This window comes from Plectropomus leopardus, chromosome 2 (genome assembly GCF_026936395.1).
Source record: "Plectropomus leopardus strain MGB_pleo_1.0 chromosome 2, ASM2693639v1, whole genome shotgun sequence".
In the NCBI taxonomy this organism is placed as follows: domain Eukaryota; kingdom Metazoa; phylum Chordata; class Actinopteri; order Perciformes; family Serranidae; genus Plectropomus; species Plectropomus leopardus.
In genome coordinates this window covers 30,231,355-30,247,394 of record NC_142177.1, presented here as the reverse complement: position 1 = coordinate 30,247,394, position 16,040 = coordinate 30,231,355, and the positions used below count along the sequence as shown (strand labels likewise).

Here is a 16,040-nt window from a genome sequence, read left to right as displayed (position 1 = left end):
GGGACGTGACACTGAAATGTTTAACAAACATTTATTTAAAAAAAAAATCAGTGTAAAAAAGATATCAGCATTTGTTTAATTGGGTACATTAGTTCTGATGATTTTGATATCATCGACTGGCCGATCGTCTCTCGTCTCTACCATCCCAATCCGGTACAGCACTCCCATCCCCTGACATACTCTTCCAAAAATACTGTGCTTTCCATCTAACCATTGAGTGGGTCCGAGAGTGAGAAAGAACTGGCTTCCGTTCGTGTCCGGTCCTGCGTTGGCCATCGCCAGAATACCGGCACCTAACAGACACGCAAATGAAATGAGAGAATTTAAATTGCATGACTTTTTCACAGTTCAAAACCCTTCAAGTATCACTGAAGTATTATATGTCAGGGATCTGTAATTCTAAAATTATCCATTTTAATCAGATTTCAGCTCTTCTTAAACTAATGCAGTTTAATAAAACAGCTCTGTAAAAAATTCTATGTAATTTTTGTAAAAGGAATAATAACAATAACAGTTAAAAAAATAATGAATTAAAAATTATACAAACATTAAGGACTCTGTACTGACACAGATGTTAATCATAATAACTAAAGATTACGGGAGCCTTGTAATTTTTCTGCTGTAATTACCTGTGAACTTCAGTTCTGGGTTCAGCTCATCTTCAAACTGTTTACCAAATATGGAGGCACCACCACGACCTGTTTGAGGTACAAAGATAAGAAAAAAAACCAAAAAACTCTCAAGCTCTCGAGCCAGTTCCTACCGACAGCTGCTCCACCTGTTTGGATTTAAGGTGCACTGGATGAACCCACCTGTTCCAGTAGGGTCTCCTCCCTGCACCATGAACTCTTTGATTATTCGGTGAAACTTTGTGTTGGTGTAGTAGCCTCTTCTGGCCAGCTCTGCAAAGTTCTTGCAGGTCTTTGGTGCGTGTCTCCAGTACAGCTCCACCACAATCGTCCCCATCCTGCAATACATGGCCAGTATTAGTGGAGGCCTATCTATTTGATCCCAGGGTCCTCTGTTTCCCAACTCAATATCCTCACAATAAGATTCATTAAAGAGACAATTCAGAGGGTTTTAATGTTCTCAGCAACCCAACTGGACATGCGCACTTGCCACTCACTTGTGTAGCTGTGTTATCCAGGTAAACAAGTATCGTATCGGGACTTTGTGTTGGCAGATACTCAGTATCAAATAACTAGGATCGGGGCAAAAAAACTTGATCAGGACATCCCTAAAAACAAGCCTTTCTAACCCACTTGAGGGTTTGGGGCTTCTTAGGGTATTATATAAATACAAGATACAACAATTTACAGTGTGTACAGTTAAAATGTCATATGTATGAAACATGAAACACTCTGACGGGTTGTTGATGATAAAAATGATAATTTAAAGCCAGTTTTAGAGTTCCGCTAACACCAGATAACAACACACCATTACTGAGAGCTAGCTTAGCCGAGTTAGCGTTCAGCGGGGATATTAAAAACTTACGTCGTGTCCAAAGACACTGTTGGCGGCTGCCATGTGTCTGGAGGTATTCCCGACATTATCAGTCCAAACAGCACCTTACAGCGATCTTTAATAAACTTATTCGAGTAAAAAAGTCAGTGACTTATCAGCCGAGCACATTCATTCAGTGTATTTCTTTCTTCTTCTGTGGTTGCCGCTCGTTTCCTACATTTTCTTCTTCTTGTCTTTTGGATTCGGTAGACCAGGCGCTGGGGCACTGCTGCCCTCTACTGTTTATTAGTAGTACTCCTTTAACCCTTTTAACCATTTAGAGCCTGAATCGTCAACAACAAGCATTTATTCCTATGCAATATTGAAACCTAGATAAACACCACCTTTCTTGTACTGCATTCAGATGCCTTCATGTATATTTTCTGAATTTTTGTCTGGCCTATTCTACATTTTATGATGCAGTTTAACTTGTTCTTTTATGATGTTTAGTGGGAATGCCAAATATTTATTGGCCGATATCCAATATGCTGATATATAACAACTCATTTGGTCGATATCGACACTTCACTTTTTTTCTCCCACCTAATTTTACCCACCTTCTGAACAGGAATTATCATCTTATGCATACTCCTGTCATGATGACCCACCAGCAGATGGAGACATAAAATACAATACTTTTTGATATATGTAGTGTTCATTTATTATGCAAAATACGAAAAACATTTCGTTGTTGGGTTGATTTTTTTGTCCACTTTTTCAATAACGAAAAAAGAATATACTTTTGCGATAATGGCAGATATCAGCAGTTGGTCGCCATTATCTGTCACTATCGATTATGTGTCAGTATTATCGTACACCTCTACTGATTTAGACAGATTTTTATTTTTACTTGCGTTATATGTTTTCTCTGTGTTTTGGATATTTATTCAGCATCGGGGGGAGCCTGCGACTTCAAAACTTTTTTTGTATCTTTTGAGTCCATCTGGTGTAGTTCACATTGATAACCAGGGGGGCAGCAAAACACACACGAGGGCTTAAAAGTGCCGGAAAAGTTAATGAAGAAGAAGAAACTCTTCTTCTCTCACTCGTCTACGCACTTATCGTTAGCTTCTCCTCAACTGAGTTATCTCAACTTTTCTGCAGTTTACAGCAAGGTAAAGTCACCTGTCTGCGACATCTCCAGCTTTTATTATCACTTATAATTCGTGTTTGTTTGTCTTTAGGGTGTAGTCCGTCAACAGGCTCCTGTTGTTGTTTTACGGGGCAGTTAATTCTGTTAACGTTAGCTAGCTAATGTTAGCCGCAACCGAACCAAGAATCGGAAATGTGTTTGTGGTTTGGATAAAATTTTGACACGTTTACGCTCTGCTTAAAATTTTAATAACTTACTATTATATTTGGTTAGACAGTGGTCTGCGACGTGTTGATATTATGCAATAATTAATCTTAGATAAATCACAAATACTTTAAAGTAATGTAGCGGAACTTGTCACATGCAGAATGAGATGCAGTGATAACAAAAAAATAAAAGCATCTTCATTCAAACTCCACTTCACTCCCTTCTCGGAAGTTGACCTTGAGTTTATTTGTGTCAAGGTCAAGAATTACTCGGGATGAAGTGCTTTTCCATAATGGCAGTGACCCATATTTACAGTTAACTGTTATGTAAAGTGAATAGATAATGCACGTGTTCTAGCAATTTATATGTATTTATTTAAAAGCGTTGAAAATCAAGTTTATTGTCCAACTGAGTAATGAAAGGTCCCCATTACGAGTAGCATACAGTGTGATTTTGTCCAAAAGGACTCGTTAGTGTTGACTCGGGTCTTCATGTACTAGACCTGAGACTTTCTTGTGACTTGCAAAACACTGACTGATTGTTTCTCAGCTGAGTTTTAGTGTGAAACTCGTGATAGATGTGTTAAACTGTAGTGCTGAACAGACAAATATTGTCATTATCAGTTGATCTCTTAATATTTTTTTCTAAATTTAAAAAAAGGAAGAAAAAGTCCACCAGAGGCCAAATCAACATGTTGGTCTTGTCTGACCAACAGTAAAAAAAATATATATATATATTGTAAAACAAACAACCTAAGAGTAAGAAAAACATGAAATTTTCACATAGGGGAATCTGAACATTTAATTTTTGGCATTCTTGTTTTGTAAAATGAGAAAACAGTTGGTAGATGATCAAAATAATTACAGTCTGCAGTCTGTTTGTTTGCCTGCTTGTTTGTGTGGCGTGTAAAGGAGAGGGATTATAGTGGATACCATGCTTTGCACTGAATGACAGAGACTAAACTACGCCATAAATTCTGTTGTAATCAAGGTGGCATCATGACCAAATCTTAGATGCGTCTGTTGCTGTAAGCTTAACCTAGCTTTGACGGATGCAGCAACTTTTACATTGCCTCACTGCCATGTGATTAATCAGATGAGAAGGTCTAATCCAATTAGGACAGCAGCATGCCTGTTAGCGCTCCTAAGCTTGCAGCTAGGTCAGGGTATTTTTGTGAGTAAGCTTCAAGGAGAAAAGAGAGTAAAGAGGTGCGCCGATATTAACAGAAACTTTAAGATAGCATTGACTTTTTATTCACATTGTTCTTGTGTCTCCAACCAGAGTTTTTACAGGCTGCAGTACACTTGTGTCCAGAGAATTGTAAGATAGTTAAAAGTCTAACTTCTCTTTCTCTTTTCAAGGTCTCACACCATGTCCATTACCAAGATCCACGCCCGACAGATCTTTGATTCCCGTGGAAACCCCACGGTGGAGGTTGACCTTTACACTGACAAAGGTAGGCAACAATACGATTATTAAAAAATGTACAGGATGTCCCACAGTCACAAAGTTCTGAAATTAGGAAAACTGTTTTCTAGGCCTGGAAATAGTTTGGAATTAACAGATATGGATAAGTTTTGAATATATGCCATTTTGGCTATTGTTTAAAATATGTTTTATAAAAATTTCAGGACATGTCTAATGTTATGTAAAATAAGTTCCTTGTGTAACTGATTTTAAATCTAGCACTGCGTTGTGTGACTGTTGAAACGTTACCAGTATCACGTAACAGACATAGACCAGATCGGTATCGTGTCATCACCAAAGCCACGCCCCTTTTTGGTGGCAAGAAACGTTCTGTCACATCAGAGGAGAAACAGGAAAATGTGGAAAAGCTGTTGTGTAGCGTGTTAACCAAGACTTTCACGCTGAGATTTGAGGCACATAAGATCGTGAATACTCACTGTCAGTGTGGTAAAATGTTGCTGGTGACATGGAAAGCTAACGTTAGCTTGAGTAACAATACAGTTATAAAGTATAGCAGACTGTCGTCTCCAACTAAATCTCAGCCTGTAGATCAAACAGTTGGCTGTTAACAGGTCGTTTATTTTCAGACAACACTTGCCTTAAGGTAAGTGATGATTCAATCAAATATATTTGACTAAATTACCATCGTGATAAGCAGTATGCAGCCACTGTGATGAGTCATTGATGGGTCATTGATTCACTTGGACGGCGGTAGACTGAAAGGACATGACAGAGATTAACCTAAATTTATTTATATATATTTAAGTATCCATATGCTCAGGTTCAGGTTCAACTAAGTTAGCAAAACAGTTATTAGACATACATAAAACTAATGATTGTGTAACAAGAAATAAATTCTTGGAGACTTGTCAAAATATATATATATTTAGATAATAACAACTTTATTTATATAGCACCTTTAAAAACAGTTGTTTACAAAGTGCTTTGACAGACAAAGCAAAGGCAGGAACTCAGGGAATAATAAAAATAGACATCAACTGTCAAACCAAACAGAGAAAGGTGTAGGACAGTCGAAAAGGCCAGAACAAAATACGTTGACAAAGGTCAACAAGAATAAAGTACATTGTGTTTTTAGAAGTTTTTAGAAAATATGAAAATAAATGCAGTAAAAGACTATAAAAATAATAAAAATGGAAATCTAACAAGACGAGATGACATCATGTCAGAGGGGCTAAAATAAAGATAAGATGATAAAAACAGATGAATAAGAGATATATGAGCTAGCAGATCATTTAAAATGTGACAAGATGATAAGAGGAGGTCATAAGAAGGATGAGGTACAAATAAATAGGGTAAGAGCAGTTAAATGAATAGAGAAAGAGATTTTAAAATAGAATAAAATAAAATAATAAATATATTATTAAGTAAATAAAGGTGACATCAAATAAAAGCAAGTCTATAAATGTGAGTTTTAAGAAGTGATTTAAAAGATGTCACTGATTCTGCACACCTTATCTCCTCAGGAGCGTTTTGTCTTCATTATTGTTTGCATTGTTTATTTTGGTGAGACATTTTTACAACGCTTCATGGAGTTGTTATCTCACCTGCACAGTCTGTTGTAATCTTTTCTTGTACTTTTGTTTTGGTTTTGTTGTGCAAATAAAGATAAATAAATCCAAACACAAGTCACATTGTATTTTTACTCCAGGATCTTCAGTTTTCTTTCTCCAAAATAGCGGTCATGGCCTTGACACTTTGCAAAGTACCCATATATCCCAGTTTGACCTACTGGCATAAGCAGCTAGTTGGTGGGAATATCTAACAAGCGAGTAAAGCTGGCAAGCACTAGCGGTGTGCTCATCTGCAAATACCTGGGAGGTACATGTTAAATAATGTACTGTCTACCCATTTTAAACTACTAATATAAAGTCAAATGGAGCGAAATATTATGAAAGAGTTTTGAAAATGAATTGATAAGAAATGTGTGGGAATTGTGAATGTATAAATGTTGCCCATGTGTTGCAGCCTCAATATCAAAATTAATTTCATCATCTTCAGTGATCTGTCATGTCATCACTCTTATATCCTCCCCTGCACTTTTTCACCGTCCATTTCCCAGGTTTGTTCAGGGCAGCTGTGCCAAGCGGTGCATCTACTGGAATCTATGAAGCCCTGGAGCTCAGGGACAATGACAAGACTCACTACCTTGGGAAAGGTTTGTACGCCTATTTAGTGTTTACTTTTTAAAAGGATAGATTAAGTTAAGTGTAAGGTGTGGTTTTAGTATTTTTCATCTAATATTAAAAACTCTTATTGCCCTCAAGGTTTAAAGTAGAATTCAGTGTCAAGGGAACATACTATATTATACTTTCTCATTTCTGTCTTTCTGTGTTTCATCTTCACTCTCCCTTCTCTCTTCTTTGCCAGATGTGAAAGGGTCAGTGAGTTTCTATTGCCTGTCCCTCTCAATTAAGAACAACAAAAACAATTAATTAAGCAACCATTTAATTACACATCAGCATCATAACTCATCATTGAATGCTTTTGTCAATCACCCTGATATGATGTGCATGGTGATCTGTCATGAAAGCATGCTTCTACTCCAGTGTTGAAGTGCAGCCTGTTGATTAATGGACTCTGAAATAAGATTGTGTTTGAGGTTTTGAATAAAAGTAAATATGTTTGTTAATCTAAAAAAAAAAAAAACATAAAATAAATACTATTGCATGCCCCTCTGTAAATATATTTGAGGAATCAATGTTGCATGTGTTTCTAAATTGCAGTCTTTCAAACTCTTTACAAGATTTGCCCATAATGTAAGAAAAAAAAATCACTCTAATCTTTCTGTCGCAGGAGTGTCACAGGCTGTCGATCACATAAATTCATCTATTGCGCCTGCACTCATTGGTAGTGTAAGTAGATCCTTCTTACTCTGTTGTCTGCGTGCTTTGTTTCCCAAATTTTTAAATGAAACTTTGTACTGTTCATTGTAGTCAGTGCTAATATGAATCATTCCCAACATGTTCTTCTCGTCTCTCCAGGATGCAACTGTGGTGGAGCAAGAGAAAATTGACCAGATGATGATTGACTTGGATGGCACAGAAAATAAATGTAAGTGACAATAATCACAATGTTAATCTAAGGGGCCTTTTCACACCACAGTCCCAACTATTCATGAACGAAGCATTTTTGTTAAATTGTATAAATTTAGTTTTGGTTTTACAATGCAATTTTGCAAACGCACTAAAGAACATATGACATACCTATGTCCTGCTGTCATCACCTATGTGACTGGCATCCGCCGATACTTGACATTGATTGGTCTAAAGACGGGCTCTCCCACCCTCCTGTATCCGCTCTCTCTCATCCTCTTGGAAAATAATTGAAAAATGTTTAATTTTTTGTTAGTTGTTTTCACAACTTTTTCCCACTTTATGAATACCCCTTTACCACTATAATTAGCATCTAGGAGGAGGCGGGTGGTAATTAGTGATGGCATGTCATTGCATTTTGCCGGTAAAGGAGCTGAAATTACTGCTTTCACCTGGGCGTCGTGTTTCCATCATTGCCGATCAGAGCCGGAGGGGATTAAAAAGCCACGTGCTGTATAGTCATTTTACCCGGGTGTGGACGGCGATTGTACGCACTCCCATTGCACTAAAAAGCCAACTGTCAGCAGGTGTTAAAAGGTTTTTTGTGCTGTGAAAATGAAGCTAAATTTGTCTCCTCCTGTCCCGCTGTGCTACCATGACTCTTTTTTGTCATGTTTTGTTGTTCATGGACAAAAAATTTGAAACCTATAATGTACTTAACAACTTATTTGTTAATTTCTCCTCTGGTCCGATCGCTGACACCTGTCTGCTCTGAGCGCAGTCATTGTTGCTCTCTCTGCCGCCTACACCACGCTTACACACTATGTACTGAGGCACTACATGACTCTATCACTTGACAAAAGCCTGCCAACATTTTGTGTAATTGGTGTTGAAGTCTAAACCATCCAGAAAATGTTTTAACACCACAACCATGGTTCATTTTAATGGGACCAAGGTTCAGCTGTTTGGTCTCAGTAAGGTTTCACTGTAAGTTTGGTTCAGATCAAACTGCAAAGAACAAAAGTCCAGACCAATTGAGGTTGCTGTGAAAAGGTCCTAAAACAACCATATACATGAACATTGCAGTACAGTTTTCAGTACTATCTGGACTATGGTGGAGTTCTGGTGAGGCAACCATTTTCAATTCTGGCATGTTTTTGCCTTCATTCTTATGTTTAACAAGAAAAGCACCTGCTCAGTTGAATAGGATAATAAAAGTTTTTACTGTTTGGCTCTGTGTTTGGCCTGCTAAATTGATTGTAGATGTTTCTCCAGTGAAATTTGACCCATGTGCGTAAATCTGAGTTTCATTAATAATGTCATTGCTGACTGCAGTAGGACAGAGGCTTCTCAAATCATCAACAAACACTGGATATAGATATAAAATGATGATGAGTTCATGTTTTTCTATTCTTTTTTTCTCCAAACAGCCAAATTTGGAGCAAATGCCATTCTGGGTGTTTCCCTGGCTGTTTGCAAAGCTGGTGCAGCAGAGAAAGATGTCCCCCTGTACCGTCATATCGCTGACCTCGCAGGAAACCCAGAGGTCATCTTGCCTGTTCCGGTAAGGAAATTACAGGCATCATTTTTTTAAAGTTCTTTATTGGTTCATATAATTAAAAAAAAAAAGTTAAAAAAAATACAATAACATAAGAAAATGCACCGGTGGGATGAAAGGAAAAAAACTTGGTTGAGAAATCTACCTAACATTAAAATCAAATTAGGCTAAATTTGCTTACCACCATTTTACAAATAGGCAAATACATAAATAGAAATTTAATAAAAGAGAATACAAATTCCAAACAAGTAATACTAGAGATAAAAAAACAAGAAAGAAAGTAAAACAGGGATTATACGAACAGGTATTTGCACTGCTTACACACAGAATCACAACTCATTTACGACATGGTAATGTACTTCATCATGAGAAGTTGTCTAAGGTCTTTTTAAAAACAAAAATGTGGAGTGAAGCAGAAAAGCTGTTCCACATAACTGGGCCTCTGAACCTTATTGAAAATTTGCCACAAATGGCTCTGTAGAACAGACTATATAAACGATAAACAGATTTTCAACATAATTGAGTTCATTGTTACGTCACAGCTCTCGTTTTTCTCCATCAGGCCTTCAATGTGATCAACGGAGGCTCTCATGCTGGGAACAAGCTCGCCATGCAGGAGTTCATGATCCTGCCCATCGGCGCGAGCACCTTCAAAGAGGCCATGCGCATTGGAGCGGAGGTCTACCACAATCTCAAAAACGTCATCAAGAAGAAATATGGTCAGGATGCCACCAATGTGGGCGATGAAGGCGGCTTTGCCCCAAACATCCTGGAGAACCAGGAAGGTATGTTAGAGGAAGGATACATTTAACTGTCCTACAACTTCAAGATTAGCACAGCTCTCAGGCTCCAAAAAAAACAGTGGGAAGTGAAGCTTCCTTTTATTGTAATGAAGAAAGTGACTGTGTGTTTAACCAAATGTGCTGCCAGTGAAAACAAAGTAAAAAGTTTGACTGAGAAAATCTGCACAATGTTCTGCTTACTGTGCAGCTGTTTAAGAAACCTCTCAGTCTGAAAAAGAAGATGTGCATATAATGCATTATGCACGCACAGTAAGAAATACACTCAAACTTTTTTTTTGAGACTTCAATTTTTTGTTTGTCGACTTGTTTCTGTAGAACATTTTGGGACTGCAGTTGGCGGTGGTGTTTTAATGGAGTGTGTTCTCTTGGTAAACAGCAAAAATGTTGGATCGCACAAAATCATGCAAAACCCACTCTAAAAAATACCAATTACTGTTAAAAAAATTTCTGCCAATGTCAGCCATTAGAAATGTATGTTTCGTAGGTAATATTTGTTACAGGATTAATGAAGTGGATTTCATGACATTGTAGGGGTTCATTTTATTCTGGCCACTCAGTGTGGAAATCAGCATCTATGCAAAGTTCAGAGCATAAATCATGAAAATAAATACTTTACGACTCAGATTTTCACATTGATTGTGTAACTCTGCAGCTCTGGAGTTGATCAAGGAAGCCATCACCAAAGCGGGATACACAGATGAGGTTGTGATCGGCATGGATGTGGCAGCGTCTGAATTCTACAGGGACGGAAAATACGACCTGGACTTCAAGTCTCCTGACGACCCGAGCCGTTACATCACTCCCGACGAGCTGGCTGATCTCTACAAGAGCTTTGTGAAGGATTATCCAGGTAACCTTCACACACTTTCTCTTTTTTTTATACAATATTTAGCAGACAGAGAGCAGGACAGACAATATAAATTAGTAGTAATGTATGTCAGCACCTACGTGTTGGCTGTTCTTTAAAGGGGACCTATTATGCTCATTTTAATTTCATACTTGAGTTTTTGGTTTCCACTAGAACATGTTTACATGCTTTTATGTTCAAAAACGCTTTTGACTGCCCTCCCAAAAAAAGCCCATTCTGCTCTGAATGGTCAGCATCTCATCTCTTTTATGTCTGCAGTCTCGCTGTCAGCATTTTCTTTTTTTAAATTTATTTATGATTCTGTGTCTCCTCTGAGTTTGGACATTTTTGCGGGTCCATGGGCATAGCATGGGCGGAACTTGCGAGTTCTTTTTTTTTTTAAGTTTGAGGAATTTAAGGATAGTTGATCAGTCGATTTGGTCAGATCGATGGATGAGAAGAGCTTCTGCAGAAAGGTGAGTGTAAGCAAACTTTGACCCAGCGTAATGAACAGTGAAGTTTCACTTTCACTGTGCCTGAGGTTCTGCTGCTCTGTCTGTGTCCATAGTTTGCTCTGCACTCCGAGAGTGTGGTGCAATGCATAACTGAATGACATACATGTATTCCAATAGTGCTCCTCATGAACAGTCCAGCTACAAAAAATTTAAATCAAAGGCAGATTGACAGTGACAGCAGATGTACTAACTGTGGCTGGCCAGCACAAATAAATGAATGTGTGGGAAACCGTGCGAACTGATGTCAGCTTGTCTTGAAAGTAAAAGAAAAGAACATCTTATATTATAGTGTTTTATATATATATATATATATATGTGAGTGTGAGTGTGTGTGTGTGTGTGTGTGTGTGTATATATATATATATATATATGACAGAAAACAAGGAAGAGCATAATATGTCCCCTTTAGCTGTATGGTGTACCTTTCTTACTCATCCGCTAAGAGGCAGAGACAAATTAATTGTGTACCATTGTCAACGCTCTTTACAAAATCAAACACCTGATTTATCTTTGAAAAGCTTTCAAGAACAGCAATGTTTATTTGTCAACTCTTTATTTTCTGAAATTAATTTTTAGGATCCTTAAATGGATATCAGAAAGCACTTGGCAGCTTGAGTCTTAAACGGATGTGAAACAGAAAAGATAAAGGAAAAAAAGAAGAAAAAAAGGTTGGAAGTCATCTCATTTGGAAACAACTAAAACCTAGTCAAAGCACTTGTCAAAATGTCGATTACAGAGATTTGTGCTTTGACTTTTAACGGCAGCTCTGAAGAAAACAATTTTGAATTTCAACACAAGCTTAAATGACTATTTGTCACAACAATGTTCTTTGCTTGTACTAAAAAATAACCCTGTACAAAGATAGAGGCGTCATGTCAACAATGTTTGTTCAAACCTGCATTTATAAATAGTTTTTACGAGCTAAAACCACAGTGACGATATGTGCCTACCAATGATTTACAGATACACACAAATTAATTTTCTTAAACTCGCTCTTATTATTATTCTAACCTCATAGCATGGCTACACACTGAAAAGAGATCACAAGTACTTAAGTAAAGGAACTGATACTACACTGTGAAAATACTCTGTTTAAAGTAAAAGTCGTACATTGAAAATAGTACGTTAGTAAATGTAAAGTATAATCAGTAAAATGTACTTAAAGTATGGAAAGTAAAAGTACCCAATTCAGAATTTTTTTAAACACACCCAAAATTCAAAACTATTCATGAAAAAGAAATAACTTAATGACTAAATTTTTATTAGAATAGCTACCAAAGTACCAAATTCAGAAAAATAAAAACAACACCTGAAAAACTCAAAACTATAAAAAAGAAAATGTCTTAAATATTTATTAAAATAGCAGCAAAAATACCCAATACAAAACTATCTGAACAAATTATACACCTAAAAAAATAACTATAAAAAAATGACTTGAACATTTATTGAAATAGTTGCCAAAGTACCCAATTCAGAAAACTACAAAAAAACTCCTAAAACAACTCAAAACTATTCAAAGAAAAAAAAAAAGAAATGATATAAGTGTTTATCAAAATAGTTATCAATGTATTTTCTGTCAGTCGGCTGAATGAAAAACTGAGTGGCTCTCCTCTTAATGCGATTATATATTGTGTTTTTATGTAAATGTGGTTCATGTCCTGTATGAATGTAATGTGATATTTACCCTTTTTAATCCCAGACGTTGGGCATGTTAAACCAAAGATAAAATGTTGCCTTTTGTATCCAAAAAGTAGACAATAATATAGTTTTTATTCTAATCTGGCGAAACTGTTCATGTCTTTGTGACCTGTCGATTCATCTGATTGTCTCATCGCTCATGTTTCTTGCCCTGTTGGACCAAAAATGTTATTTAATATTTGACGATGGGCTGTGATTGGTTATTTTAGGCGCTGTCTGTTAGGATTTTGAAGTACCTTTTTGATAAATACTTCAGTTTAAGCCACACTGATCCTCTGTGTCTCTATCCCATATGAAATGTCTGCGTATTTTTCACTGACAGTGGTCTCCATCGAGGATCCGTTTGACCAGGATGACTGGGAGGCTTGGACCAACTTCACCGGAAGCACAGACCTGCAGGTGGTTGGAGACGATCTCACGGTGACCAACCCTAATCGCATCAGCAAGGCGGTGGAGGAGAAGGCCTGCAACTGCCTGCTGCTTAAAGTCAATCAGATTGGCACAGTTACAGAGTCCATGAAGGCGTAGGTCAAAACAAAGTGTGGGATGTGGCTAAAGATAGTTGAATATTTGACTGTATATCATATAACAAGCTGTCGTGTCTAAAAGTTGATGGTTGATTGTCGTCCTCACAGGTGTAAGATGGCTCAGGAGAGCGGCTGGGGTGTGATGGTCAGTCATCGCTCTGGAGAAACTGAGGACACCTTCATAGCTGATTTGGTGGTCGGCTTGTGCACTGGACAGGTAATTTTAGAGACTAAAAAATATTTATTGTGTCTTTTTAGAACAAAAAATTGGACATTTAGGACAAGAAAATATGTATCAGGGCTCATAAAAGGTGCTTGAGGTGCATGAAGTACTTCAGTTCAACACACAGTAATTAAAGTACTGGAATTCCTTGAAAATTTGACAATTGTTTAACTTGGTCCTTGAAAAAAAACTTGAATATAAAAATAGAACAAAAAAAACAGAAAGATGCATTATTCTATGAAATGTATAAGATAAAAGTTTCAAACTTTGAAGCCAATATTTGCAATTATTTTTGAATGCTGCATCTCAGAGTGGCAATGGGTTGGTAAACACCAGTAAATAGTCATCGCCAGGATGTTCTGCTAGCCCGCAAAACATTCACTGGAGCAGCGTCAGCAGTTAGCACAAGTTTTGAACTGTAAATCGGCAGCGGCCGTGTGCGGACTGGATGGTGGAGTGAATTTGCTCAGTTCTCTTGCAAAAGATGGTTGTGGAGACAATTTTATCCTCGAAAATAAAAATGAACACTTGATTAAGTACTTGAATTTCCCTTGACCCTGTCTGCATGAACCCTTATTTATTGATGAGAAAAGTATAAATAAAAGACACCATTAAGCACCTGCTCACTCTTGCTCCACTTTTCCCAGCTTCAGTCAAAATCCACTATCAGATCTATGCAAGAGAAATGATAATGAGATGATTAGGACAAAGATTAAAGGAGACAATGCATCCTTTTGGTTTAAATCATCGTGCATATTTTGTGACACTTTCAGATCAAGACTGGGGCTCCCTGTCGCTCTGAGCGTTTGGCCAAGTACAACCAGATCCTTCGGTAAGTTGCATTCTTATACAAAATAAGAAAATTTATCCCAATTGTAGTATTTTTAAAAGTATATAATGAACCATGCATGTGGTTTTCTTTCATGTCTGGAATAAAATATTTCCAGCGTCTTGCTGCTAAACTAAAACTACGTACTTGGGCAGCATTGATCGATAATTACGTTGTATTGATTCAGTTGTCTATGTTCATGCATTAATCTTAGTTTGTATCTTTTCTTTTGCTTCAAAGAGCATTGTGTTGTGTTTGTAATCAGCTTGTGTCTTTGGTGAACATTTACATTTTAAATTAAACTAGTAATACCATTATATACAAGGAAAAAGACCTACTTAAAATAAATACACACATTAAAGAGAGGAAGCTTATTTTTAACTTTTTGTTTTGTTTTTTTAACTGTAGGATTGAAGAGGAGCTGGGAGACAAGGCTGTTTTTGCTGGAAAAAACTTTAGGAAACCACTATAAATCTATAAGAACACATTTGATAATGATAGAAAACACATCAAAGAGGTAACGGTTAATGTAGAGCTACTGATCATGGTCATTAATTTATAGAGAGAACTTTACTACCAAATCTTCCACTGTATCCTGCCCAGTTTGTTAATACGGCGTAAAGTATTAGACCCGATTGTAACAAAGTAAAAAGTAATATAATAATAATAAAAGTTGCACTTAAAGACCATTAATAAAGACATTTTATGAGTGACAGAGTGAATCTGGATTATTTGTCCCATGTTTCATTTTATGTTGCTGTGATGGTGTTAGGTATTTTTGTTGTAATTTGTAATTTATTTATTTAAGAAGGGACAATCTACATTAATCTACATATAAACAAATGTAAATGCATCCGAGTTAGCTGGGGAGCTAGTTTTACTCAGTAGTTCTTTGTCCGATGTTAACAGACATCCTAAAATAATTAAAAAATACAATATGTACAGTGGTTTAGACAAAAAAAAAAAAAAAGAAGATAGATACATAGCCATTATTGTCCCATAGTGAAATTTATTTTCACAGTTTGTCACAACATGTAACGTATAACATAAGTGCACAAACACCGTAATTCACCCACCTCTTCCCAAGAACAAAATATAGTTAAACATGTGCAAATTAAGAATATACATGAAATCCAGTTAGCAGAAGATGCTGGTACAGTGTGAGTACTGTCATTTTAAAAGTGTTGTGATTATTTCTGCTTTTTATAAATAGATGTACAATACAGTGAAACAAATGGGCGATTTATTCTGATTATTAAGATATAGAGGGACCTGCAGAAATCTATCAAATTATGGAGAAAAAAAGATGCATACGTTTCCCAATCTTCAAATGTGTTTATTTCTTAAATCATAATTACAGGAACAAAGTGTAAAGCAGTTTTAATCTGATTTTTTATGTTTGTTACAAGGACATAACATATAATATAAGTATTTCAAATTTGTATGTCAGTCATACAAATATGTCAGTCATAAAGCTGTTTTATCTTATTGAGTTATTTTCTTTTTTAAATCCCATATTTTTTCAAACTCTGGCTCCTGATTCTCCTTTTAATCACTTAACTCTCTCATTGACACACAGCTACATAATGCAATAGTCCTCTGCACCTTGTGGGGAGAAGACCTGAGCTTGTTGTGTCTCTGAGCTGCTGTGTCTGAGTTCAGGTATTTATAGTGTTAACATCTTTACTTCTGTTAAAAACTCCTGTCCACGCATGGA

General features: G+C 36.6%; 2 protein-coding genes across 3 annotated transcripts; one reads left to right on the top strand and one right to left on the bottom strand.

Annotated features, from left to right (window-relative positions):
* Window positions 1-17: 17 nt before the first annotated feature.
* Window positions 18-1,707, bottom strand: ppil1 (peptidylprolyl isomerase (cyclophilin)-like 1). Its single transcript, XM_042508172.2, has 4 exons — window positions 1,495-1,707; window positions 813-967; window positions 630-698; window positions 18-293 (listed from the first exon to the last, which is right to left on the bottom strand). Exons 1-4 carry the CDS (start codon window positions 1,548-1,550, stop codon window positions 76-78), a joined length of 498 nt encoding a protein of 165 aa, XP_042364106.1. The 5' UTR covers window positions 1,551-1,707; the 3' UTR covers window positions 18-75.
* A 774-nt stretch (window positions 1,708-2,481) lies between these two features.
* eno1b (enolase 1b, (alpha)) lies at window positions 2,482-15,038 on the top strand. Of its 2 annotated transcripts, none has more exons than XM_042508121.2 (12): window positions 2,482-2,618; window positions 4,165-4,259; window positions 6,351-6,446; window positions 7,085-7,143; window positions 7,273-7,342; window positions 8,754-8,887; window positions 9,444-9,666; window positions 10,337-10,534; window positions 13,067-13,268; window positions 13,380-13,488; window positions 14,268-14,326; window positions 14,732-15,038. In XM_042508121.2, exons 2-12 carry the CDS (start codon window positions 4,175-4,177, stop codon window positions 14,793-14,795), a joined length of 1,299 nt encoding a protein of 432 aa, XP_042364055.1. In that variant the 5' UTR covers window positions 2,482-2,618; window positions 4,165-4,174; the 3' UTR covers window positions 14,796-15,038. The 2 variants fall into 2 exon arrangements, with proteins under 2 accessions (XP_042364055.1, XP_087946631.1); XM_088090505.1 differs by lacking the exon at window positions 2,482-2,618 and adding an exon at window positions 3,980-4,011.
* The last annotated feature ends 1,002 nt before the right edge of the window (window positions 15,039-16,040 follow it).